This window comes from Dipodomys spectabilis, unplaced genomic scaffold, assembly GCF_019054845.1.
Source record: "Dipodomys spectabilis isolate Male_0828 unplaced genomic scaffold, ASM1905484v1 ptg000017l, whole genome shotgun sequence".
NCBI classification, from domain to species: Eukaryota; Metazoa; Chordata; class Mammalia; order Rodentia; family Heteromyidae; genus Dipodomys; species Dipodomys spectabilis.
In genome coordinates, this window is record NW_024870694.1 from 20,961,408 (window position 1) to 20,988,269 (window position 26,862).

The following is a 26,862-nucleotide window of genomic DNA, read 5'->3' on the forward strand; positions in this document are numbered from 1 at the left end:
GCGCGGCGCGGGTTGTGGCTCTCTGCCGGGGCTCCACTGCGCCCTCTTCAGAGCCCGGGTTCTGAACAGTGGAATGCGTAGCGGCCTAACCCAGGCAAGGACCTTGATCCTTGGCCCACAAAAGCCCAGCCCTACCCTGCTGGTCCGCGTGCCCTCCGGGCACAGTCCGCTCCGGGGACGGGTGAAGCAGAACCCCGCCTCCAGAGAGCTGGCGGCGCAGGACGCCAGCTGGCATCGCGCCTCCCCCCCCCCACCCCCCCCACCCCCGCTCCCCAGCGCGGGCCCGGCCCAGCCCCGTCCGGCCAGGCTCTGCAGGTCGTTACCCGAGCCGGGTCCGTCGGGTTTGGGAATTTGCCATGATGTCACCTCGAAGAAGAGGAAAAGGAAAGGCTGCACTGTCTCCGCCCCTGGTGCTGGACCCTTCCCACCACGGCGCTCTTCCCCGGGGCCCAGTGGTCTTCCCCCACACTGCACCTTCAGCCTGGCACTGAGCTCCGCACACCGCGCTCCCCCTCGGCATTGCTCCCCTCCACTTGGTACTGTCCTCTCCTTCTGGACACTGATCTACGTGTACCTTGATCCTGACATTGTCCTCCCTGTCGGGGAGCAGAGGGCAGGCCTTCGCTCATCCCGGCTCCTCTCTCTTACGGCACCCTTTCTGGGCACTGCCTCTCCCAAGTGCGCCTTCATTCCTGCACTGCGTCTTCCTACACGCGCTGTCCATTTCCTGGACACTGACTGCTCTGTGTCCCGTGCCACTCTCTGTGGTCACCCCATCCTGTTTTCTCCTTCCAAGGACCCTGATAGAGAACGCGGAGCCCCAGCAGGCCATTTTCCCAAAGCGGCGAGACGTCAGCAGCTACTCGGGTTTCTCCTTGGGCCCTGCCAGGGAAATGCGACCTCTGCTCCCCCCCACCCCACCCCACACCCGCCTCCCAGGAGTGGCCTCCCCAGCACCAAGAGCTCCCTTCCCTCGGGCCTCACCTCTTCCCCGCCCCTCCCATCGCCACCCCTTGCACACCCGGGCAGGTCGACCAACTCCAGGTGCACCTCCCTGGGGGAACCTGGAGGAAAGGGTGGGGATGTGGAAGACCGCCCACAGTCCCTCTCTGAGTCGCCCCCAGCCTTGCTCCGCATTCCCGGGCCGATAGCGGAGCCTCCTGCCCCCTCCCCGAGGGCCGCCTGAGCCTCTCGTTCCTCAAGGGATGCCGAGAAGGGGCAGTTCCTGACAGGTTGGGCCAGAACAGCTTGATTGAGACAGTTCTGCAGCCCCAAGCGAATACCACCTAGTCCCGGCATCTCCTGGCTCTCCCCGCCCCGCGCGGGGAGCCTGGGGCCGGGCCCGGCCCATCCACGTGCCAGCCAGACCCGCCCTCCCCCGGACCCGGGTGCCTCCGCCTCTGCCCCCCGGCCTCCACGGCCAGTGGGCACGGGCTCGCGCGTTCCAAGCGCCCCCTGCAGCTTCTCCCGAGCCCGGAAGGCGGCCCCAATGCGGACCCTGGCGAGGCTGGGCCGGCCCCTCCGCGCGGGCCGGCAGGCGGAGCGGCGCAGAGGGTCCCGCCCTCGGCCCGCCCGCCGAGGAGGGGACGCGAGCGGGAGGCTGCGCCTGCAGCGCCCGCCCGGGACCCGCGGCACTCTGCACTCGGCCGTCCCGGCTACGGGGACCGGACGGGTGCCGGTGCGGGCTCTGCGGGCCGGGAGCCGAATCCGAGGCAGAACCCCGGCGACCGAGAGAGGCGAGAAGGCAGTGTGCGGAGATGGCGGCCGCGGCGGCCACGGCGGCGGGGGAAGGGATGGAGCCTCGGGCGCTGCAGTACGAGCAGACCCTGGTAAGGGAAGCCGGTCTGAGCCCCCAAAGGGTGCGCTCGGGCACCGCTGCTCCAGGTGCCCCGGAAAGCGAGAGGATCGAGGGCTACCCTAGCCCTCCCTCGGCCTTCTGAACTGGGGAAACTGAGGCTTGGAAGTCTGAGAGGCTGCAGGGCCAAAGGGTTGGAAAGCTGCTTGCTGGTTTCTAGCACAGCCTGGGGGTCTGAGGAGGACAATGACACCAAGTGCTTGTCCCAGGTGTCCTTCCTTGGCTGCCCCCAACACACGTTTTCTTCTCAGCACCTCACTACCCCCATTCACACCCGTGAACTTTCTTCACACTCCAGTCTCCACCATTCAAGACATTCCGTGTCTGCCTTGTCCACAGCACTGGGGTAGGCATAGGAGTCAAGAGTGTGTAGTCAGACAGATGATCAGATCCAAACCCAGCCCCAACCCCTTGTCTTTGGGGGCTTAAAATCGAGCATTGGCAAGAACCCCTCAGTTGATCCTTTGAGGGGAAAGGTGACCTACCACCCTGGGGGACCGAAGCTTTAAGGAGGATGGGTGAAGCAGGACTGGGTGTGGGAATTGGGACCTTTGTTCATGCTGGGTCTGGGCAGGCAGCTCCACCTGCCTTAGGGGTGTCCCTTGACCCCATTAGAAGCAGGGGTCCTATGCTCAGAGCTGACTCAGAGCCATTACAGTTACTTAGTATTTAATAATCCATTTGGCCCTTCTTAATGTGTGGGGTGGGGGACACAAGTAAAAGCAATGGGTCCTGTGGCTCCTTTTTATCAGCTTGGTCTGGAATTTGCCCCTTCAGGAAGGTGGCAGGGAGGAACCACTCTAGGAGAGGGCCTGGGTTGTAACTGAGGGAGGGAGGTGCCCAATTACCAGAGAGAGTGACTCTGAAACTGGATGACGGTAGAGGTGGTAGACGTGAGCGTAGAGCCAAGGGTAGAGGGGCAAGCCCTTGGACTCATGCGGGGGATAGCTGTCAGACTGCAGAGGCCTAGAAGAGGGCCATTGTCCACTGGAGGAAGCCAGGCCACCTGTGTTCCGAAATGGTGTCTCTCCACCAGCAATATCTCCATCGCCTTCCCTGTGTCTCTATCTCTGGAATGAGCTTTCAGGGTCAAGCTCTCTTCTGGCAAAGCGCTCTGCTCCAGCCTCTCCCTCTTACCCCTTTGTCTCTCCCTCACCCCTCCCACTTACTGTGTCTCTTTACTCCCTACTCTCTTCCTTCTCCCGGCGCCACCATTCATCTCCCTCCTATGTTTTGCTTTCTCGTACCTCTTTTCTCTGTTACCCTCCCTCCTCTCTAGTTCCTTTCCCCTCTGCCTCTCCCATTCTCACTATCTGTCACCCTCTCTGTGTTTCTCTATCTTTCCCTCCCCCCCCCACACCCTAGGCCCAACAGGAGCCCTTTGTGTCCTGAAGCTCTGCGGGTGGCAGCCGGAATCTACTCCTCCCCACCCCCCAACACATGCCCAGCTTGGCAGGTCTAGCCTTAGCTTTGCGACTCTCCCATCCCATCACCCCACCATCCCCAGTCCCAGCCTTGCCATCAGCAGCCTGTGCTGCCCCTGGGCCTGGGGCAGTATAGCTAAAGCCACTACCACATACTCTCCACTCATGCAGAGAGGCTTTCCACTCCCAGCTGGGCTGGCAGGCTAGTGGGGGGGGGGGGGAGGTTAAGGGTGGAGAATGGGGACAAGGGGATTAGGGTGGGTAGGAGGAGTGCAGCTGAGTTGGTCACAGGCCAGAGGCCCAGCAGGAACGTGATAAGGATTGGGGCCCCGCCTGCTCCTAGGCCCATCTTGGCTGCCCTCAGCTCTACCAGGCTCTTATTGTTGCCCATATGCCCTTGACCATCCCTCATTCTCTGACCTTTCCTCCTCCCACCTTCTGTCTGTGCCTTAGGTTTTTCCATCCTCGGGGCTTTACCTCCCACTTCTCCTCAGGGCCCCTCTCCCTCGCCTGGGAGAAGACTGATTATTCCGCCACCCCCAGAGCTGTGGCCCTGTACCTTGGCTGTCTCCATCCCTCTGACCAGGACAGCCCCCACAGTCTGCAATGTGCATTGTTCCCACACTCTCAGGCAGAGTGGGAACTGTGGGTTCAACAGGGGGTTTACAGAGTGGAAGCTGGGAGAAGGGGATGCCCAGGCCCCAGGAGTCCTCTCTGTGTTCCCACTGAATCCTGCACACTGATGCCAACATCCTCCCCCTTGCTCCAGATGTATGGCCGGTATACTCAAGAACTCGGGGCCTTTGCCAAAGAAGAAGCTGCTCGAATTCGCCTGGGAGGACCTGAGCCCTGGAAAGGGCCCACTTCCACTCGGACTCCCCCAGAGCTCCTGGAATATGGACAGAGCCGATGTGCTCCGTGCCGCAGTGAGACTTGAATTGGGGCAGAGGACTTGGCTGTGCTGTGCTGAGTGGGGCACAGACCCTTAGAGCTGCTGATGGGGGAGGGGGCGAGTCAGAGAAAGGGATAGGAGAATTTTGGTGCCACCCTCCCCATGGCTCTTCCCTTTCCTGCCCTAGTCTGTTCCGTACGCTGCCACAAGTTCTTAGCGTCCAGGGTTGGTGAAGACTGGATCTTCCTGGTCCTGCTGGGACTCCTTATGGCTTTGGTCAGCTGGGCCATGGACTATGCCATTGCTGTCTGTCTACAGGGTGAGGGAGCCAGGGCTGGTGTGGGGGAGGGGAGGCCTGGGATGGGGGCCTAGTCTGCTTCCTCCATACCACAGTTCTTGGGGTGTCTTGGTTGCTTGGCTGCTGAGCACTTTCCCTAGCCAGGCGTAATCAACTGCTACTCCCATGGATCACCACTTCTTGCCTCTCCTGTCCAGCTGCCCCTTTTACTTATGGTGGGCTTCGTCCCAGGGAATGCCCTTTAGGGCCCTTATCTGGCCATCTGCGTCCAGGCTCTGTGCCTGGAGAGAGCTTGTCTTGTCAATGTGTCCTGGGGGCCGGGCAGGGAGTGGGTGTGGATTGGGGGTCCAGCAGCATGTTGTCTTCCCACAGCTCAGCAGTGGATGTCCCGGGGCTTGAACACCAGCATCTTACTCCAATACCTGGCCTGGGTCACCTACCCAGTTGTGCTTATCACTTTCTCAGCCGGATTCACACAGATCCTGGCCCCTCAGGCTGTCGGTATGATAGGGGAGGAAGGCAGGGGTGGAACCTCATAAACAGTACATCGAATGACTGTTCTGGGCATGTACCTCCTGCAGGATCGGGCATCCCTGAGATGAAGACCATCCTTCGGGGAGTGGTGCTAAAAGAATACCTCACCCTCAAGACCTTTGTTGCTAAGGTCATTGGGCTGACCTGTGCCCTGGGCAGTGGGATGCCCCTTGGCAAAGAGGTAACTCAAGGAGTCCCTTGAAGTGGAGGAAGAGGCCAGGCTAAAGTCGGGGCAGGCCACATCCCCACTTACCATGCATCCTCACCCTCCAGGGCCCTTTTGTGCATATTGCAAGCATGTGTGCTGCTCTGCTCAGCAAGTTCCTCTCCCTCTTTGGGGGTATCTATGAGGTAAGGGAACCCAGAGGGAGGGGAAAAGGGTGGGTTGCTGAGTCCGGGCTGATGTCTCCCTGCCCCCACTCTTGGCAGAATGAATCTCGGAACACAGAGATGCTGGCGGCTGCCTGTGCTGTGGGAGTGGGCTGCTGCTTTGCCGCACCTATCGGAGGTAGGCAGGGCTCTGTGGTCAGTGCCACTCCCGACCCGCCCTTGGCCTCTCCTCCCTCCTCTTGCTGTTCTCTGGGTCTGAGTTCTTTGGCCAGGTCCAGGCCCACACCCAGGTCCAGGCCTCCAGCCCAGCTCTCCCTTGCTCCTTGTAGGCGTGCTATTCAGCATAGAGGTCACCTCTACCTTTTTCGCTGTGCGCAACTACTGGCGGGGCTTCTTTGCAGCCACCTTCAGTGCCTTCATCTTCCGGGTCTTAGCAGTCTGGAACAGGGATGAAGGTAGGGACACCTGTAGGATGGGGGAGGGGGGGCAGAGGTCGTTCAGCTGGGGGACCCATGAGGCTAGACCTGCCTCCCCTCTATTCTTCCCTTCAGAGACCATTACTGCTCTCTTCAAAACTCGGTTCAGGCTGGACTTCCCCTTTGACCTGCAGGAACTGCCAGCCTTTGCTGTCATTGGGTGAGGAGCTAAGGGGTGGGTGACAGGTGGAAAAGAAGTTTCCTTGAGAAGACTCCCCCCTCAATACCCTGATATTTCCCCCCCTCTCCAGTATTGCTAGTGGCTTTGGAGGAGCCCTCTTTGTCTACCTGAACCGGAAGATTGTCCAGGTGATGCGGAAGCAGAAGACCATCAACCGCTTCCTCATGAGGAAGTGAGTTAGCCATAGACTCTTCTCCAGGACACACTGGGCTGTGTGAGGGCTTCCCAGGGTGTGGGTCAGTGAGGGGCCAGACAGGAGGCCAGGCACTTCACTGCGAAATCAGCCAGTGGTGTCTTTGGGCTGACTGTACATTATGATGTATATGTGAATTACCTGAAGATGGACACTTGAGATTTTAGTCAATAACAGAGGGCATTTTGTGATGAAAGAATGCAGCTTTCTCCAACTTGAACCAGATAGCAGTGCTTCCCTGAAGAGTGTTTGAGCCTCAGTTTACCCTGTGGTCTGTGAGATAGATGTACTTTTTTTTAATCCTTGGAAACATAGTTCTCTTACTTGTGACCTAAGGGTTGTGAGGAGAAAAGCCCAAGATGTGACTTCTGTTGGGACTGAAATCCTGAAGAGGGGGTGGGGGTAGGAGTCAACTGCTGTGACCCCAGATGCCTCCACACTGATCTTCACTCTAAGTGACACTCTGAGTGACACAGAGACACACAGAGAGGTGGAAATATCTCTATCCCTCACACAACCTGCTCTTCAGCAAGGGCTCTTTGAGGGCAGAGGTGGAGTCACAATTCAGAAAGGACTGCTGCTGCTACCTGCTATGGAGTCAGGAGAGACAGAAAGACCTTTGGGTCAGATCTCACACACACACACACACACACTTATATCTCCCCATTCCCCATCTACCATTGTCTTTGGCACTGCCATGTCATAAGTAGCAAAAGGGAATTTCGCCTGGGACTGTGTGCTTCATGTAAGAGCCCAGACTCTGCTCTGGCCTTGGCCCTGAGATATGTGCCTACAGGTGCCCAACCCTCCATACAAGGGAGCCACCCATGTCTGATACTGTGAAATGTACACCTCTAGGCGCCTGCTCTTCCCAGCACTGGTGACCCTGCTCATCTCCACTCTGACCTTTCCCCCTGGCTTTGGACAGTTCATGGCCGGACAGGTAACCTTAGGCAGAACAAAAACGTGTTTTTTCCCAAAGCCAACTGCCCCAGCATGGCCATGAATTCTTGTGGGCCCCTTCCCAACATTCTGTCTGAGCCCTGGCCTGATATACACCTGTTTGCTTTAGCTGTCACAGAAAGAGACACTGGTCACCCTGTTTGACAACCGGACATGGGTCCGCCAGGGCCTGGTGGAGGATCTAGAACTTCCCAGCACCTCACAGGCCTGGAGCCCACCGCGCGCCAATGTCTTCCTCACTCTGGTCATCTTTATTCTCATGAAGGTAGAGCTTCTTATATATTCATTCAAATATTGATGGCATCTGCCTAGGTCACTAGGTAGGGGTTCTGTTTGAAGGACTTGCCATGTATTAAGTCCTGTGAGCCTCACAGCAAAGCTTCAAGAGAGGCATTTTCCCTGTCTTAAAGGTAGGGAGTCAAAGCACAAGAGGTTAATTGGCCTCAAATCACACATCTAGGTGGTGTGAGGATTTAAGCCCAGGCTATCTGGTTCTAGAGTCCTGCTCCTTCCTTTTACCTCTTGGGATTAGGGGATATGAGGGAAGACTCTATCTGTCAATGCCAAGTATGGTGGCATCTGCCTGTAATCTCAGTGCTCAGGAGGCAGAGGAAGGAGGATTGTGAATTTGAGGCCAGTCTTGACTAGGACTATATAGCAAGACCCTGTCTCAAAACACACACACACACACGCAAAACCCAGCCAAGTGCTGGTGGCTCACACCTGTATATAATCCTAGCTATTCAGGAGACTGAGGTCTGAGGATGGAGGTTCAAAGCCAGCCTGGGCAGGAAAGTCCATGGTACATGATAACTTGTTTCTCCAATTAACCACCTAAAACCTGGGAGTACAGCTGTGGTTTAAGGTGGTAGAGTACTAGCCTTGAGCAAAAAAATCTCAGGGACAGTGTCCAGGCCCTGCGTTCAAGCCCCATGACCAGCAAAAAAAAAAAAAAAAATTAAGACGAAATTGTAACTGCAGTTCTGGATGTCTGCACTGGCTACCACCATCCCAGTGCCCTGTGGGGCCTTCATGCCTGTCTTTGTCATTGGTGAGTCTGGGGCTTCTCTGGGGCGACCTGTCCACCCAGCCTGCACCCTCCCTACCCTCTGGCCATCCTTTGGCTGTCCCCTCTATGCCCAGGAGTGGGTTTTGGTCCAGCCCTAGCCCAAACCCCCACCCTTGCAGGGCTGACCCCTGCACTGAGTGACCCCCTGGCCCCTCCCCTCCCCTACCCTCTGACCCTCTCTCTTCCTAGTGCCCCCTGCCCTCCCCCTCCACTACCTCTTTCTCTTCCCACCCCCCTCCCTGAAGGAGCAGCATTTGGACGCCTGGTGGGTGAAAGCATGGCTGCCTGGTTCCCAGATGGCATTCACACAGACAGTAGCACCTACCGAATTGTGCCTGGAGGCTATGCAGTGGTTGGTGAGTGCCTGGGTCTGTCTATTGGTTTGTTTTGCAGGTCTTGCTCATGCTCAGCAAGTACCTACCCCTTCGACAATGACCCTAGTCTGCCCCTGCCTTCAAAGCCTCCTGACCTAATCAGAGTCTAGGGCTCTGGTGCCCCCTGCTGGCAGATGCAGACACCCCATACAAAGGACTACACAGGACAGTGTGGGGTGGGGGTGGGGGGCTACCTGGGGAAAGGAAGGTCTTCTAAAGGCTGGGCCCTGAAGACTGAGTGTGGCTGTTCCCAGGGGCTGCTGCACTGGCAGGAGCAGTGACACACACAGTGTCCACGGCCGTGATCGTGTTCGAGCTCACAGGCCAGATCGCCCACATTCTACCTGTCATGATTGCTGTCATCCTGGCCAATGCCGTTGCCCAGAGCCTGCAGCCCTCCCTCTACGACAGCATCATCAGGATCAAAAAGCTGCCCTACCTGCCTGAGCTGGGCTGGGGCCGCCACCAGTATGGAGGGCTGGGTGCCAAGGGGGTATGGGAGTGAGGGGCAAAAGGCCTCCCAGGACCCCTCAAAACCACTTGGATCCAATAAGGCTGGGAGACTGGCCACCTTGCTCCCTCCCTCTTCTGAGAATCCCTCATCCTGGGAGCACAGTAGCTGGCCCTCACTGATGGGAAAGACGGGTGGAGAGCACCATTAATCCCTGTCCTACTGGGGCCCTGGGTTCTTCCTCAGTGGTGCTCTGGGTGATCTTCCCCATGCCAACCTCAAACTCTACTCTGCCCCCAGGCAATACCGGGTGCGAGTGGAGGACATCATGGTTCGGGACGTTCCCCATGTGGCCCTCAGCTGCACCTTCCGGGACCTGCGGGTAGCACTGCACAGGACCAAGGGCCGTATGTTGGCCTTAGTGGAGTCCCCTGGTAAGGCCAGGAGGCATCCCAGGGGCCCTGCCCAGCAAAGGACAGGCAGCTCAGGACCAGACTACTTGGTCCAAAAGGGGTGACACTTGTCAAGCTGGGGTCCCCCTATGGTGTGTGGGTATGAGAGTACATGGGTGGGAAGGCTTCACCCCTACTCCTGAGTCCTCTACTTGCTCTGTCCAGAGTCCATGATCCTGCTTGGTTCCATCGAGCGCTCACAGGTAGTGGCATTACTGGGGGCCCAGCTGAGCCCAGCTCGGCGGCGGCAGTACATGCAGGAACGGCGGAAGGTCCAGACATCCCCGCCCTCTGACCAGGAGAGTCCTCCCAGCCCTGAGTCCTCTGTCCGCTTTCAGGTGAGGGAAAATAGCTCCGCAGCCACACACACCTGTCACTAATTATTAAAGGGTGTCTCTGGGCCACAGCCTCCTCAGCTCCTCCCTGCCCCCAGGTGAACACAGAGGACTCCCGTGGGGAGATACACAAACCCCTGAAGCCTGCTCTCAAGAGGGGGCCCAGCAACACCTCAAACCACAAGGAAAGTCCCACAGGTGAGCCACTCCCTCCACCTCAGACACAGCCAGAGCCAGGCCACCACAGTCCCTTGGCCCCTTCCCAATTCCTTTTTGCTGGAGCTCATCCCAGCTGGAAAACTCTGCCCAGGTGGGAAAACTGGGATGCCTCCTCCCACCTCTTGCCTTCTCCTTGGTCCTATTCCCAAACTTGATGTGGCTCTTCCTGGGCCTTGTGTTTGGGAACACAGGCAGTGGGGAGTCTACAGGCATTGCCCTCAGAAGCCTCTTCTGTGGCAGTCCACCTCCGGAGGCTGCTTCCGAGGTGAGTGGTTGGAAGGACTCCTCCTGATTACCTTTTTTTGGGGGGAGGCGGGGGGATATAGTATTGGTGCTTGAACTCAGGGCCATCTACTCACTTGTTCATGGTTGTTGCTCTACCATTTGAGCCACACCTCCAGCCTGGCATTTTGCTGATTAGAGTTGGACTCTCTCAGACCTTTTCTGCCCAGGCTGTCTTCGAACCATGATTGTCAGATCTCAATCTCCAGAGTAGCTAGGAGTACAGGTGTGAGCCATCTATACCCAGCTCCAGCTTGCCTTCTACTAGTTCTGTTTGATTCAAGAGACCCTTTCTATTAATCCCGTGGTGCCTCCCGTTCTCAGCTTTCCTAGATGTCTGTTCTGGCCTTGCATGTTTCCTTTCCCCGTGGACTCCACCACTTCTTTTGCCTGTCATCTCCCTTTAACCTAAACTCCTCTCTGCCTTGGCTCTGACAAAGCTGGAGAAATCTGAATCCTGTGACAAGCGCAAGCTGAAGCGGGTCCGAATCTCCCTGGCGGTACGTGTCCCCTCTCTCCTTGCAGTCAGGAACAGTGGGTAGGGAAGGCCCCATCTAAATGAGGAAAGCCTCGTAGAGCTAGTTCACCTTATTTCTTCCTTCTTCCCTTTCTCCCTCCCTCCCTCCCAGAGTGACTCCGGCCTGGAAGGAGAGATGAGCCCTGAGGAGGTAGGTGCCACTGGACTCTGGACCCTGTTTCTTCCTAGGTGTGGTCAGTCACCATTTGGTGATGGGAGGAACCACAGGGTGAGGGAAAGGAACCGGCCAACTTTCAGGGAAGTGAGGGTCACTTCCTCCCTGACTCTTAGTCTCTTCCCCTCAGATTCTGGAGTGGGAAGAACAGCAGTTAGATGAACCTGTCAATTTCAGTGACTGCAAGATTGATCCCGCCCCCTTCCAGCTGGTAGAACGGACCTCTTTGCACAAGGTACCTGCACCCCCATCCCCACCCCACACACGTTTGGACTCAGGCCAGTGGGCAAGGAATGGGGAGAGAGTAGGCTCTGTCTGTACAGAGATGTTTTTTCAGACACATTGCTTTAGACAACAGGGAGACTGGCCCTTAGCCTTGTCCTGCTCCGTGGTGGAGCCACGAATCACATCGTTTTTCCTCTGCTCAGCCTCGCCCCCAGGGAACTGTCGACCAAAGCAACAACAAAGACAGAGATTGAGCTGGGTACAAGCCAAAAGGCCAGGCCACGGTCAGAGCTAGGCAGGAGGCTGCCAGAGCCCCACGAGGCTGATACACCCACGCTGAAAAAAATGGGTGAGAAACAGGCGGGATAAGAAAATCTAACAAACAAGCTAGCAAACAGCCAAGCAGGGGTGGGGAGACTGCAGGGAAGAGATAAACAAAGGAGAGGAACGCCCGGTGGGGGGCTTGGAATGTCAGACCCCAGAAAGTCTGATTTCATGTAGGTCAAAGGAACACTGGTAGGGACTCAGGAAGATAGCTCAGCAGAAGGGCAGAAGGGCCCACAACTGCTGCAGAAGTGCAGCACTAACAGACCGGGATGGGGGAGGCACACATTGGAAGTTGGGGGGAGGGGGAGCTCTAGAGAGCACTGCAGGTCAGGTGAAGGCATAAGCTGATGTATGGGAGAGCTGCCTTTCCGACAGTGTACATACAAGCCTCCATTGGAGGGAGAGGGGCTGGGCAATGAGTAAATACTCCCAGGGCCTGTAGCCTTAGTAGCTTAGACACAAGTTTTACCAAAGAGCGAGAATAATGCACACAAGCAGAGGGTGAGGCAGGAAGGACAGAGGACAAGATAGAAACAAAAAACAAAGGATAATAAAGGAACTTGTAGCCTTTAGATAAAGACTTCAGATCAAAGTGAGTGGAGAAAAGGAGATGGGCCTGAAGACAATATGTTTGCTTTTCTCTAAAGCCTTTCTTTCTAAGATCTCTTAACGATTTTTCCACAGTAGTCAATCTTATCTTAGTCCTCAGACAGCCATACTTGGTGATGCTCACGATACTGACTTTTTTCTGTGTGTGTGCTTATAATGTTCCAAAGCTCTTCATGTGTAATTTAATTATTACAACCACATAGGAAAATAGATATTATGATACCCCAATTTTTATAGACGATTCAGAGCGATCAAGCAAGTTGCCCAAAGTCACACAGCTAGTAACAGAACTGGGCCTGGAATGGTAGATAGTCTGAATCAACACACAATGGGCAGCTGAGTGCCAGTAGCTCACCTGTGAGCTATTCAGGAAGTTGAGATCTAGAGAATTGCAGTCCAAAGTCAGCCAAATCAGAAAAGTCCACAAGACTCGATATCCAAAATAACCATCAGAAACCCAGGCTGGCGGGAGGTGTGGCTCAAGTGGTAGCGTGCCAGTGGAGCAAGCAAAGCCCTGAGTTTAAAGAAAAAAAAAAAAAAAGCCAGTGGCCTAAACCATTTTACTACCTAGGGAAACTGAGGCATGCAATGAGGAGGTCATTTGCTTGAGTCAGTTTAGCAGTCAAACCCAGATCTCCTGGCCCTGCTCCCAGGATTCTTTCAGAAGGCCATGTTGTCCCTTTCCCTGTGAGTTCACTGTTCCCAGGCTCAAGAAATTTGGGCCTTCCAGTAGGCTCCCTGGTGTCTAATTAAATTAAAATGAAAAAGAACAAAGTAAGCATTTGTTACAAACTTAAAAATCAAAGGAAGGAGAAGAAGCCTTTGAGGGACTGACTTATACAAGTACAGAGAACTAGAATGATAAGAACATAAAAGATTAGAATTTAAAATGTTGTTACAAGCCTGAGAAACCAGTAAGTGGTAGCCCAACTCAGTTCAGAGGGGAGCTTTGGAGAGGAGGGAGAGTACACGGAGACCATTTAGAAACTGTGCAGCCACTGGCCACCATGCCAGCTAGCTACCTCATTTATTAAAGGTGAAGAGCGTCAGTTGGGGGGCCAGACTTGTCCAGCCAGTGACTTCACTGGGTAACCTCATCAATACCTTAGCTGCTTGCTTTCAGCTTCACCTCCTTATCTGTAGTTGTGATCATGCCTCATTGAAGAGCTCAGACGTGTGAAGGATTTATAACAGTGCCTGACACATAGCAAATATTCAATGTTAGGAACTACCACTCCACTTAGACTGAAATGAACAGTGGAGGGCGTATAACAAGGGAAGGATGGAAGTGTGGGAAAAGATAGGTATTTTAAGGAAAAAAATGAGAAATTATGTAAGACTGGAAGCTGTGGTTCAGGGCAGAATCTAAGACTGGAAAGCCAGCCTGGGGTTGGCTTTGGGAAGATTCCAGGGGCTATCCTAAGGAGCCTTGGTGTTCCTCAAGTTTGAGAAAGTCCACAGGACGGCAGAGTCTACCTGGAGAGAAGGGAAGCAGAAAGTAGGAGAACCATTGTTGATGGTTTTTGTTTTTGTTTTTTTTGACATTGTAGCCCAGTCCTGGGGAACACATTGAGGGAAGCTGTCGGGGACAATGCTAGAAACGCAACTAGTGGATTGGCAAACTGGCAAAGTGCCACAGACAAGTGGGGTGGAAACCTACAATGCACCTGCCAGAGTTCACTGATTAAGATTGTAGAGAAAAGGCTGAGCACCGATGGCCTGTAATCCCAGTTTCTCAGGAAGCTAAAATCTAAGGATCATGGTGTGAAGCCATCTGGGTCAGTAAAGTCCATGAGGCTCTTATCTCCAATTAGACACCAAAAAACCAGAAGTGGAGCTATGGCTCAAGTAGTAGAGCCCCAGCCTTGAGCACAAGGGCTCAAGGACAGCACCCAGCCCCTGAGACCTAGGACTGGCACCCAAAAAAAAAAAAAAGATTGTAGAGGAAAAAAGTCCAAGGAAATTATTTTTTAATAGGCTTTTTGAGAGAAGATGAGAAGAACAATTTGACCATAAAAAGACATGGCTAGGGCTGGGAATGTGGCTTAGTGGTAGAGTGCTTGCCTAGAATACATGAAACCCTGGGTTTGATTCCTCAGTACCACATAAACAGAAAACGCTGGAAGTGGCACTGAGGCTTAAGTGGTAGAGCACTAGCCTTGAGCAAAAGCAGCTCAGGGACAGTGTTCAGGCCCTGAGTTCAAGCCCCAGGAGTACCAAAAAAAAAAAGGGGGGGGGAGGTAATAAATCATGTTTTTACAACCCTTACAATAAAGATTTCCTTCTAGAACAGACAAGGAAATGAAGGCTAACTATAGTATGTAGATATGATTCTAACTAATGGATAACTATGGGAATTAAAGGAACACAGAAGAACCTAAGTTCAAAACATAACTTCTTGTCTAGGTACTGGTGGATCATACCTGTAATCCTAACTACTTGAGAGACTGAGAAATTGGGATGATTATGGTTTTAGGCCAGCCCATTCAAAAAAAAACTGCAAGCTGGGCACTAGTGGCTCACACTTGTAATCCTAGCTACTCAGGAGGATGAGATCTGAGGATCACAGTTCAAAGCCAGCCTGGGCAGGAAAGTTTGTGAGACTCTTATCTCCAATTAACCACCAGAAAGCTGGAAGTGGCACTGTGGCTCCAGTGGTAGAGTGTTTGCCTTGAGTTGAAGAGCTGAAGGACAGCACCCAGGCCCAGAGTTCAAGCCCCACAATAACAACAACAAAAGTTTGCAATACTCATTCTTTATTTTGTTGCTGTGGTGGTGGTGGATCTTGAACTCTGGGCCTGGGCGCCGTCCCTGAGCCTATCAGCTCTTGAGCCACTTGAGCCACAACACCACTTCCAGTTTTCTGTAAGACTCATTCTTAACTGAGATCTGGGTTCAGTGGTCCATGTCTGTTATCCTAACTATGAGACATAAATCATGGCCCAGACAGGGAGACCCCATCTCAAAAAACCACCAGTGCGACAAAGGGCTATAGATACGGTTCAGTGATTGAGTGCTGCCTATCTAGCAAACGCAAGGCCCCTGAGTTCAAACTGCAGTAACACCCCTTCCCCTCTACGTTTTGACTCTTTTCATAAGTGCAGTCATGCCTTAGATGGAGAAAGTTAGAACATTCTGGAATTCCCTTCCTATTTAATTTCAGAGTATAAGAAAAAGTTTCAAGTTCTAAGACAATTTAAGTGAGTTCAAGAGCCAAAGACCTGAGCTGTTTACATATAGAATGCTTGTGCCCAATGGCTCTTGTTCTTACCTTGGGTCCTCTTATCTGCCAAAGCCTACAGGCTTCTAATTCTGCAGCCTCGTACCCTCCCCACAGCTAGTGATTCATCCTTTACATGAAGAGGCTGCTTACAAGCACTCGGAATGCTGAGATAAATGATAGGCCAAAATTCCAGGAACTGCTGAGTCAGGAGACACATTTTGAAGCCATCTGGCCCAGGAAAAGCCACTCCTCAACAGGGGGCCTGACCATGTCTAGAGCTTTAGTGGTCACATTTCATTATCTGAGAGGGGCCCAGGGAAAGGAAAATAGGGGAATGGGAAGGCCCCACTACAGCAGCAGAAGGATTTTGGCTTACAGGTTTCTGAAGCCCAGGGACACAGTAGCGTTCCCACGCTAAATTTCCCTTCGGCTATCCTGTCCCTTCTCACCACATCTGTAGAACCCCTCCACCACACCCTTTTGGCCTGTGATTCTGAGACACCCCACCTTTCCTCCCGGAACTTCCAAGCCCAGTGCATTTTCTCTCCACCCGCAGACTCATACCATCTTCTCACTGCTGGGGGTGGACCACGCTTATGTCACCAGCATTGGCAGACTCATTGGAATCGTCACCCTAAAGGAGGTGAGGTGACAAGACCACCAGAGCTACTTCCAAAAGGGCATGGAGTCTTCTGCATGGCTCTCCTGGGGAGCAGTCTGAGCAGGGAGCTCCGAGTCCAAGCATCTCCCTCTCACTTTTCCAGCTCCGGAAGGCTATTGAGGGCTCTGTCACGGCCCAGGGTGTGAAAGTCCGGCCACCTCTTGCCAGCTTCCGAGACAGTGCCACCAGCAGCAGTGACACAGAGACCACCGAGGTGCATGCACTCTGGGGACCCCGCTCTCGCCACGGCCTTCCCCGAGAAGGCAGCCCTTCGGACAGCGATGACAAGTGCCAGTGAACCCCTTGATGAGTAGCCTAGCAAAATAGTGGCCGTATTCCTTCTGCCTTGTAGGAGGCAGCGGCAGCCAGAGCCTGGAACCCCAGGTGCCAACTGCTCCCATGCCATCCTACCTACAATCTGACTCAGCACCCACTGCAGCAGGAAGTACTGTCCCGGAAGGGTGGGTTGGTATCATGTGACCCTTGTTTCCCTTTTGATGGGGAAAGGGGCAGAACTAAGATGGGTTTATACTGGAACCTACAATGACCAGATGTATATAGAGATTTACAAAGATTTTTATATTAATTTAATAAAACAAATTCTTAAATAGAACAAAATAAACACCTAATGAGCCACTTATATATAGAATGCTTGTGCCCATTGGCTCTTGTTCTTACCTTGGGTCCTCTTACCTGCCAAAGCCTATAAGGCTTCTATTTCTGCAGCCACATACCCTCCCCACAGCCATAAAAATCCAGAGTCCAGTATCCTTGGAATGTAGATGTCCCACAGGGCTCCACTGCCTGGCCATTAACACCCTAGCTGGGGCAGGGGCCCTAGTACTGCGGCTGTGGCTTTCCATTAAGTCAAGAAAGGCACTACCTTCTCTCCCTAAGGACAGGCACTCCCTCCTCTGACTATATCACTCATTGGCACAATTCTGGCCAGACACAGACATCCATTGACAGCTTCCTGGCCATTTCTGAGGCCCCCTTGTGGCCTTCTCTAGAAGAACACCAAAGCCGCAGCTCTAAGCAATCAGAGCCATCCCTTCTTCCAGCTGCACACTCAAGAGAACTCTGCATGCACCCACACATCCTTGGAGGGCTGGGGAGGGGCCCCAGGCCTCAGGTGGGGGATCAGGAGAAAGGTGGAGGGTACTCTCTTTCCTCATTCCAATGCCTCCTAGAGAATGTCTGACTGAAAAAACGGACCAGAAACTCTCTGTCTTTACAAAACAAAAAGAAGAAGATTTAGAGATGATGGAGAAGTGAAGCACAGCACAAGCCCAGCTGGGCTAGGGGCCCTTAGGGGGTGACTCAATCCAGAGGCTCCTCAAGGGCAGGAGCCAGCCCCCTCCCCCCCAGGTGGAGGTGGTTCTATTAAGCACTGTACATGGACTTGAAGGTGAGGAGAGAAGCAGAGGAGAGGGGCTGAGGGGCTGGGGGGAAGAGGAGGTGGCCCAGCTCCCTCCCACTCCACCTCCCCCAGCCAGTCACAATGAAGCCCACCCCCCCCCCAAGAGTTCACATCATCCAGGAGGAAATGTGGCATTTTAGATTTAAGAACATGAACATCACTGCCTGCCACAGCTGTAGCCATGCCCCAGGGGCCCCGGGCAACCCCCGGCAAACCCCAGGAGTGGGGGCAGGACATGCGCCCCCAGCTCGGCCCCTGCCTCCTCTCCAAACACTTTCATGCAAAACACACAACGGAGAAGTGAGTGCTCCCAGGAGCCCTCTAGGCTTCGGAGCTCACTGAGAGCCTTGAGCCCATATGTGGACACAGAGGCTCTGCCCCCAGCAGCAGCCAGGGGACGCATGCCACCACCAGGCGTGATTTGGGTCACTGTTCTTCGTGCTCCACCTCATCCTCATCTAAGGACACCACCCCAGAAGAGGCCACATCAGAAGCTTGCCGCTGCCGTTCCCAGCTTCCCACTGGTGGTAGACAGAGTGGCTGGCAGTCCTTGCAAGGGTCAGGCTCCTCCTCAGCAGGGGAAAGGCAGGATTCTGTGAGGGGCGAGTTGTACAGTGAGTCCTGGGCCTCTAATGGACCCAGGTTGCGGAAGGCACTTTCCCGGCTGGGGGGCAGTTTGGCAAGAAGCAGCTCATCACCCAGCAGCTGAGAGGTCAGCCGGGCCGGGGAGCCCAGCAACCCATCCTCCAGGCTACACAGACTAGAGCACAGGGTGTCTGGAGACACGGTTTGGGAGCAGTCGCTCTCAGGCTCCACCGAGCCCTGGCGTACAGGCCGAGAGAATCGGCGCCCAGTGAAGAGGTCCTGGATGTGGGACCCCAGAGACAGCTGCCCAGACATGTCTGTGAGGGAGAGAGAAAAGAAGACAACAGCTCATCTCAACTGAAATGCTGGCTACCCTAGAAGCCACAAAGTCACTTCCCTGAGCCCCAGCCATTTCTGTCTTAGCTGGGGGGAGGACACGGATAGGAGCTGGGTAACCGCAGACAAGTCACAGTTTTTGAAGCCTTAGTTCCTTCCATGGCGAATTAGGGATTCTACTCATACCTACCTTATAGGGTTGAGAACAAATCTGGCACATAGGAAACAACAAATACAGGGACACCACATAAGGTCTTCCAGGTTGTCCACTGCACAAGCAGTGAGTAAGGGTTCAAATGTAAGTCACACTCTGATCACCAAGCAGCATGTCCTGGCATGGGGATATGTCCACCAGAAAGGGGATGCCCTTTAAAAACTTGCTGAAGTGCTAGGCTGCCAGCCAGTGGCTCACACCTATAATCCTAGCTACTCAGAAGGCTGAGATCTGAGCATCAAAGTTCAAAGCCAGCCCAAGCAGGAAAGCCCATGAGATTTATCTCCAATTAACTACCAAAAAAGCTGGAAGTGAAGCTGTGGCTCAAGTGGGAGAATGCTAGCCGTGAGCAAATGTTGTTCAGAGATAGTACCCAGGCCCTGAGTTCAATCCCCAGGACCTGCACCAAAAATCAAACAAAAAAACCGTGCTGAAGTTCAACACTAGTGACTCATGTCTATAATCCAGATACTCAGGAGATTAAGACCTGGAGGATTGAAGTTCAAAGCCAATCTGGAGTCTGTAAGACTCCATCCCCAATTAACTAGCAAAATGCTGAACTGGAAGCATAGCTCAAGTAATAGAGCACCTGCAAGCACAAAATCCTGAGTTTAAATAATAATACCACCAGGGGAAGAAAAAAGATGTTGAAGAAAAAAAATAACAAAAAAACTTGTTCAAAGTTTCCACATAGGCTGGTAGCAGCCCTGGATCAAGTTATCCCAAGATCCAAAGCAGTGAATCAAGTGAAAATATTTGTGGGTGAGGGTTCCATTTGGGCCTAGGCATCCACAACAGCAGCCTCTGGCCTTGTTTAAGGTAGAGTATGTCATCTTGGAGAACTTGTTAATTAGGTAGAGAGTTGGAGATTGATAGAAGCCATCTTCAATGGCAAAGAAGAGGAAGTAGGGATGAAGATTCTGTGAGGCCCAAGCCCAGAAATTGCAGAGAAAGTCAGTCTAGGGAAAGAAAGATGAAAGGAAAGCTGTGCGCAGCTGCACAGCCCCCAGGGTCCCCTCTGCAAGGGCTGGCCCAGAGCACAGCCCACAGGCTGGAATGCAAGGATACTGAGTTAGAGCCAGAGCCATGTGGAGTCCAAGCCCAGCATGTCTTCCTGTTTGCCTAGGAGCAGCTGCCCAGTGAGGTGCTAGGCACTGCACTGAGGCTCATGTGTCCTGCCACAGAGGCTGCCTCAATAAAGGGTAAAGGGACCCCAGACTCTCTCCTGGACACAGGGCTACACAGGCATCACTAAGGTCTCTAACTTGGTGTGTGTGTGTGTGTGTGTGTGTGTGTGTGTGTGTGTGTGTGTGTGTGTGTGTGTGTGTGTGTGTGTGTGTGTGTGTGTGTGTGTGTGTGTGTGTGTGTGTGTGTGTGTGTGTGTGTGTGTGTGTGTGTGTGTGTGTGTGTGGTTTTTTTTTTTGTCGGTCGTGGGGCTTGAACTCTGGGCCTGGGCGCTGTCCCTCAGCTCTTCAGCTCAAGGCGAGCGCTCTACCACTTGAGCTACAGCGCCACTTCTGGTTTTCTGGTGGTTTATTGGAGATAGGAGTCTCATGGTCTCTCCTGCCCGGGCTGGCTTTGAACCGCGATCCTCAGATCTCAGCCTCCTGAGTAGCTAGGATGAGCCACCAGCGCCCGGCTTTCCAGCTTTTTCTGAGTTGTTTATTGGAACTAAGAGTTTCTAATTTTTCTGCCCTGGGTGGCTCAGAACCATGATCCTTAGATCTCAGCCTCCTGACTAACTAGGGTTACAGGCATGATCCACCAGTACCCAGCAGGTCTCTGATCTATCTATCTATCTATCTATCTATCTATCTATCTATCTATCTATCTATCTATCATTCTGAGAACTGCACAAGGCACAACTGCACACATGGAAGAAAAATAGCTACTCCATTTCCACCTGCTAATTTCCTACATATGACAGTGGCCAGCCCTCCTGCCTCTGAGCTGTCTGTATAGAGCCTACCCTCCTCTCTCTGGAAAAGCTGAGGGTGCCCTGGGTGTGACTCCGAGAGAATGACAACGTCTATCAGGCAGGTCCACCTCAGACTGCAGCACTTGCCCAGCCCACCCCTCACCTGTGTCAGTTCCCCCAGCAAAGTCCTCATCATAGGAATCATCGGTGGAATCATCACCGTCCATCGAAGACCAGGCCCGGAGTTTGGCTTCTGCAATAGCAAACTGCTCAGCTACTCCTATCAGGCGGGGAGACAGGGAACTGATCAGCATAGGAACAAGTGGGTTAGGCAGAGAGACAGTTATGGAAGTCTCCAACCCCCATGCCAGGGGCCCTATGACAAGTGAGAACTGACTCCCTTTGGGCCACCCACCTGCTGCAAAGCGGGCCTCTTGTTCGCCCTCACTGAGGTCCGAATAGGAAGAAAAGGCTGATTCCAGGGCAGCAGGAGAGTCACTGGGCTTGCTCCAGCCCTTCCATTCAATGAGGTGAGCCACTCGGCCCTGAGCCATGGCTGTAGGCTTAGTCACATGGTCTTTCACCACCTGAGAAATACCTGGATAGGGAAAAGGGTGGACTCTGGTAAGGGCACATGCCTGGGAACACCTGGCAGGAAAGTGGAAGGTGGTGGTAGTTAGGATCCCTGTGTGCCTTTGGGTGAAGTACTAGGGTTCTATTAGAAAAGAGATAGCCCCGCAATGCTCAAAAGAAATAGTCCCAAAAGACAGAGGCAACTGGGAAGAGAAAGGACAAAGTAGGCAGCACATGAGAGAGGGTGCATACCATGCAGGGAAGATCTGGCCAGAGCAGCAATCTCCTGGATGGTTAGGGCTCTCCGGGACTTGGGCAGCATCGCGACTGTGTCTCCAACATTCACCTTGAGTGATACATCAAAAGGTCAGTGCCTTCTGACAGCAGTGACCTTCCCTCAACCTGCCCACATCCCATCCAAGGGATCAGAGGGAGCTGGGTGCTGGTAAGAATACCAAGGCAGCACAGATGCCCTAGTGGCTGCTGGGGTAGAAGCTAGGACTAGCAAACTCTCCTCCCAGGAATCAATGGGCGATAAGGCAGGCTCAAGGGAATAGAACTGTAGCTAAGCCTCCATCTTTCCAGCTCCCAGACAGGAAGCAGGCAGGTCAGGAAGTGAAGAATCATGGAGTGGGACCTCTGAGGAGAGGGAAGGGAGAAACAGAGAATGTTATGGTATTGGGAACTTCCTTATGGTTCCTTCCCCTCCCCTCTCCTCCCAGCCTTCAGATTCATGTTGTAACTATTCCTAGATTTCCTACCACAGCCATACTCTCAGTACAACCAAAGCCAAATGGAAACCTTCCTCCCCATATCTAGCCTTGCTTCCCAACTTCCTTACTTTGCAGTCACTCTACTGTCCTCCCACCCAATACGGTTCCCAACTTAGCATTACCATCAATTCTCCCTTAAAGCTTTGCCTGTCCATATCTGTTACGAAGACCTGGGGATTCCAACTCTAAGATACCCCTGATACTACCCTCATCCTTTCTATCCCCATTGCCACTGTCCTTCTCCAAGTCCTCGTAGCCATTGCCTGCATTAGCACACTCACAGTCCCCCAACCTCTGCAACTCCCCACTAAAACTTTCCCAGCCTAGAACACTGTGTATGTAAGCATTCCCTCCCTTCCTCTTTCCATGGCTGGCTAGCTTTCTCATTCTTCCAGGTTTGGCTGAAACACCCTCTCAGAGGCGTTTTCCTGGCCACCCTGCCAGTGGTCTGCCCTCACTCTGTAGTCTCCAACAGATCACTATCCTTTATTGATGTATCTTATTTGTGGCCCTTAATCTCAGTGTGTGATTATAGCCTGTTTCGTTTATTTCTTGTTGGTCTCCCTCGCTGTTGTGGTAACTGTTGCACCCCAGTATTTAGCACACTGCTCAATACAGAGTAATCTCTCAAAATGCATAAACTGAATGAATAAGGCAAAGTATAAATGTAAACAAATAATTTTCCTCAATGTGTGGCTGGTCATAGCATTGTCTCTTCTTGAAATCTTCACTGGGCTCCTCCACTGTTGGGTGACATTACTGCAGCCTTCCTACCTAGGCACTAAAAGAACCCCACTATGTGAGGTCCCTGCTTTTTCCTTGACCTCCTTAGAACCCAGCACTGATCTCTGCCCAAAATAACCCCACTCTTCTACCTTTCCTGTCAGTAGGCAGTCTGCTCACCTCCAGGAAAAGTAAACTTTTATTTTTTTTTTATTTTTTTTTGGGGGGGTCTGGTCGTGGGGCCTGAACTCTGGGCCTGGGCGCTGTCCCTCAGCTCTTCAGCTCAAGGCTAGCGCTCTACCACTTGAGCCACAGCACCACTTCCGGCTTTTTTCTTTTTGCTTATGTGGTGCTGAGGAATCGAACCCAGGGCCTCATGCATGCAAGGCAAGTACTCTACCACTGAGCCACCTTCCCAGCCCCGAAAAAGTAAACTTTTAATAATCAAGAAAGCCATCATCGCCTGACCAAATATTCTCTACCACTGAAGACCTGCCTAGAGCCACTTCCTAATAATGCTTGCAGTTCACACACTGACTCTCCTCTCTGACAGCCTCCTCCAGCACTGCCCTTACATGGCTTGAGGCAGCAGTGGGTGGATGACAGGGCTGGGTCTAATCCACCTGGTTCCTAACTCCATCCTGCGCCCAGCTCAGTGATCCTTGACAAGCCCCAGTTAAACTTTCCTTCCACGGAAAGAGTGGAGGCACATCCCCATCCCTCTCAAGAAGTTACCTCCTCTTGCCCCTTTGACCTCAAGCCCACCTTCTTTCCCTCCTCTTGAGAATCTGGCTAATAGGACCCACAGGGTAGGGTCTGTAGCCTCTGGCCAGACCTGGCACAGAAGCACCCCCGCACCTTAGGGGTTCTTCTTTGGTTTGTTCTCCCTTCCTCCCCTAACACACCCAGCATCATCGATGCCTGGCATTCTGCGCAGATGCAGCCCAGACCCAGAGAATAGGTGTATGTCTCCCTGGCAACCCATCACCATGCAACAGGGTCTCCTGGGATACGGCCAGGGATGCGCTGACGTCAGCGCCTAAGGCCTAAGCAGGCCCACCCACTGCTGGCACCAAGCCAGGCGGAGCAGACCGGCGCGGAGGCGGCCTTTCGGTCTGCCGGCCGGATAGCGCCTCCGCCTGCAGGAAAAGGGAGCCTGGAGCAGGATGGCAAGGCGGGGGCGGGGAATACAGATCTCCTAAATGTGGATGCCGTCCTTCTCCTCCCACCATCATAAGGAGCCCAGCACCTCCGGCAAGTCCTGGCTGTCCACAGAGGAAGGACGGGAGGACCGGCTCCAGCCTCGGAGGGTCTGAGAAGATCCCAAGGAGGACAGCGAGAGGCCACGAGGAAGTTCGATCCACTCCACAGCCCACGCGGGGTCCGAGGCCACTGAGTAGGGGAAAGGCTGTTCAGCTGGTTTCCACTTCTGCCAGTATCCTCCCTTTCATCCGGCGCTGTGCTATCTATCGTTTCTTGCCGTCCCCTCCCCCATCTCCCAGAATACCAGTGGACCACCTGGTGCCATCCACAACTCTGAAAGCCCCTGGTCCTACAGCTCTGACTGGGGCCATTTTGTCGCAACCCATGGGGCCTCTTCTACAAACATTTTGCCATCAAAACTCTAGAGTGAAACCCAAAGGTAGCGCAAATCTAAACCTCCCAGTTTCTCAGCCTCCTTACCCCTCTTGGAAGGCACACCGAACTCTCCCACCACTCCCTTCCCCTCACCCTTCCACCCCACTACCAGTCTGGGACCCTTTGCAGGCTTGCTGCCCTTCCTTTTCTCCTGCTGCCTTGGCTTTTCTCACCAGCCTCAGCTGGTCCAAAGCTCTTCAATCTTTCTTGAAAAATCCATGAATCCCCCCCCCATCCCCAGCCGTCCAGAAAGCTTTTTCTGGATGCCCCCTCTGGCCCCAGGCAGGCTCTCCTTGTTTCTGCTCCTAATACCTAAGCCAGAGTAATTTTCCTCTTGCCATCTGAGCACATTACTCCTCAGCTCCCCTTCACCTCCCAGATCACATCAACGGTCTCTGGTCTCACCTCTGCGACTTGTCTGACAAGTCCATCTTCCTCCAGGCCCTTCTCGCTGCCACACAAACATTTTCCCCAGCACAGAAATCATAGGCATGCTGGCTGTGTTGATGCGGAGAACCAAAAGCCCAGAACTGCTCCAGGCTCAGCTCCCAGTTCTATTCCTGTTTTGGCTCCGGATGCTGAGCCAGTCCCCTCCCCACTTGGAACTTGTGCCTAGTCACATAAGGAGAACACTCCTGCCTCGTGGCTCTGAGAAGGTGGGAGTACCAGGGCCCTAGCCAAGCTCTCTGGGATTGGGGAGCTGAGGCCCATCCCCTAGACAGTGCCAACAGGCCATAGACATCACAACTGACCTTTAGCTGGAGCAGCCGTCTCTGTCCCTGAGCCTCAGCCAGCTGGTGGTCCCCAGAAATGCTACCAACCAGAAGGAAGACAGGTTATAGGCTGTTCCTGGTCCACAGCCAATACCAAATTAGGACTCTTTAGACCAGTCCTGAGGTCAGCCACACTCCCCACTACAGGAAGGGATGACTTCCTGAACTCCAAGCAGGCCAGAGGGATCAGGCCAGAGGAATCCAAGTAGCCAGAATTCCTCATGCCTGTAATCCTAACTACTCAAGAGGCTGGGACAGGTAAGTCCATGAGACTCCAATTAAGAACCAAAAAGCCAGAAATGGAGTTGTGGCTCAAGTGTTAGAGCCACAGCCTTGAGCATAAAAAGCTCAGGCACAGTGCCTAGGCCCTGAGTTCAAGCCCCAAGACTGGCACACAAACACATGCAAACATGCAAACATACACACACACAAGCTAGAATTCCTCAAGGAAAGTGCAAATCTCAGTAAGAGTTTATAAACTCTAAAGAACCTCAAGAACCAATCACACTAAGATCAGATCTGTGTTAACCGACCACTTTCCCTAAAGGTCCAAGGACCCATTCCAAACCCAGTCTTCGATGTCACAAGTCCCTGCCTGGCTTTGGAGAAATCCTTAACACTGAAATCAAGTAGGCTAGAAGACCCACAAAACATACGCCTCTGCATGTATCACAATTCGTGAAAATCAAGACCCATACAGGGCCCAGAAGCTTGGGGAAGGAAGCTCTCATCTCTTTCTTGGCTCCCTTTTTTCTTCCCGAAGTTAAAATGATTTGTTTTGTCTTTGGTGGGGAGGGGGGAGGAAATTGAGACAGTTGTATGCTGACAGGTGCCCCACATGGGGCCTCAGTCCTCCTTATCAACCAGCTGACTCAGAAGGGGGGGCAAATGTTAGGCACAAACTCTGGCCAGGATGCTAGGCCAGGTTTGCGGGCTGACTCCTAAGAGGACAGCAGCCCAGCAGGGAGAGGAAGGTTCCCAGCAGAGCCACTCCCGAGACACTGAGAGCTATAGGCAGAAGGGAGTGTGTGGGTGTGCAAGGCCAACTGCCAGTGGCCAGACATGTAGGGGCCTCAGGTTGCCAGCCTCTCCCAAGACCGTGCCTCTCGGTCCACCCCCAGCAGTGGGCACACAGGAGGATGGCGGCGAGACCACGCGTCTGCTCTGCAATGCTCAGGAGGCAGGCCACGGAGCAAACCCAGTCCGTTAGCCCCCTCCTCTTCCCCTCCCCTGGCCTGGCCCGCCTTCCCGTGCAGGCTCCTCCCTCTCCCGACACCGGCCCCCTCCTCAAGGCCCCCACCCACCCACAGCCCGCAAACCAGGCGCCGCAGCCCAGTCCCCAGCCGTGCCGGGCCTCCGCTCCTTACCCTCACCCGTCGGGCTCCGGGAGCCAATACAGCCCATGGCGGGACACCCAAGCACGCTAGCCCGCGCTCGGAGGCCGGGCCATCGCCTTGCAGAGGGTCGGGCCGCGGCCACCACCGGGGAGGGGACTGCCCGCGAGGGGGGTGGGGGAAGCCGCGCATCCGCCGCCGCTCCCGGGAGAGGGAGCCGGGCCGGTGACGTAAGCGCGGGGGCGTGGCCGCCCGCGTCTCCACCCCGAGCGGGCGGCACAGGCCCACGTCATGGGCACGCCGGGCCGGCCTGAGGCCGAGCTGGAAACCGCTGTTGGTCTGCCCAGGCCCCTGCGGAGCCTCGCGGAAGGCAGGGAGGGAAGTAGAAACTCGCTGGCCCTCACAGTGGTCCATCGCTAAAGAGGATTACAAGGCGGCTGCATCCAGCCCCCTCATTTTAGAGAGTATCTTGAAGCCAGAGCTTCCCTGGCTACATAGGAGAGCCAGAGT

The 26,862-nt window shown here is 54.0% G+C and overlaps 2 protein-coding genes across 6 annotated transcripts; one reads left to right on the forward strand and one right to left on the reverse strand.

Annotated features, from left to right (window-relative positions):
• Positions 1-1,598: 1,598 nt before the first annotated feature.
• On the forward strand, positions 1,599-16,714 carry Clcn2 (chloride voltage-gated channel 2). Its single transcript, XM_042667848.1, has 24 exons — positions 1,599-1,829; positions 4,049-4,205; positions 4,359-4,490; positions 4,842-4,970; positions 5,051-5,184; positions 5,277-5,354; positions 5,433-5,511; positions 5,663-5,788; positions 5,885-5,969; positions 6,061-6,162; positions 7,042-7,126; positions 7,256-7,411; positions 8,128-8,197; positions 8,461-8,571; positions 8,844-9,057; positions 9,341-9,474; positions 9,658-9,830; positions 9,926-10,025; positions 10,238-10,311; positions 10,769-10,828; positions 10,958-10,996; positions 11,151-11,255; positions 15,961-16,047; positions 16,169-16,714. Exons 1-24 carry the CDS (start codon positions 1,758-1,760, stop codon positions 16,361-16,363), a joined length of 2,697 nt encoding a protein of 898 aa, XP_042523782.1. The 5' UTR covers positions 1,599-1,757; the 3' UTR covers positions 16,364-16,714.
• Positions 16,626-26,554, reverse strand: Fam131a (family with sequence similarity 131 member A). 5 transcript variants are annotated; one of them, XM_042667887.1, is made up of 7 exons: positions 26,386-26,473; positions 24,998-25,058; positions 23,857-23,999; positions 21,364-21,457; positions 20,954-21,136; positions 20,702-20,818; positions 16,626-18,387 (listed from the first exon to the last, which is right to left on the reverse strand). In XM_042667887.1, exons 4-7 carry the CDS (start codon positions 21,431-21,433, stop codon positions 17,912-17,914), a joined length of 846 nt encoding a protein of 281 aa, XP_042523821.1. In that variant the 5' UTR covers positions 21,434-21,457; positions 23,857-23,999; positions 24,998-25,058; positions 26,386-26,473; the 3' UTR covers positions 16,626-17,911. The 5 variants fall into 5 exon arrangements, with proteins under 5 accessions (XP_042523821.1, XP_042523830.1, XP_042523794.1 ...); XM_042667896.1 differs by lacking the exon at positions 23,857-23,999; XM_042667860.1 differs by lacking the exons at positions 24,998-25,058; positions 26,386-26,473 and adding an exon at positions 24,651-24,738.
• Positions 26,555-26,862: the final 308 nt, after the last annotated feature.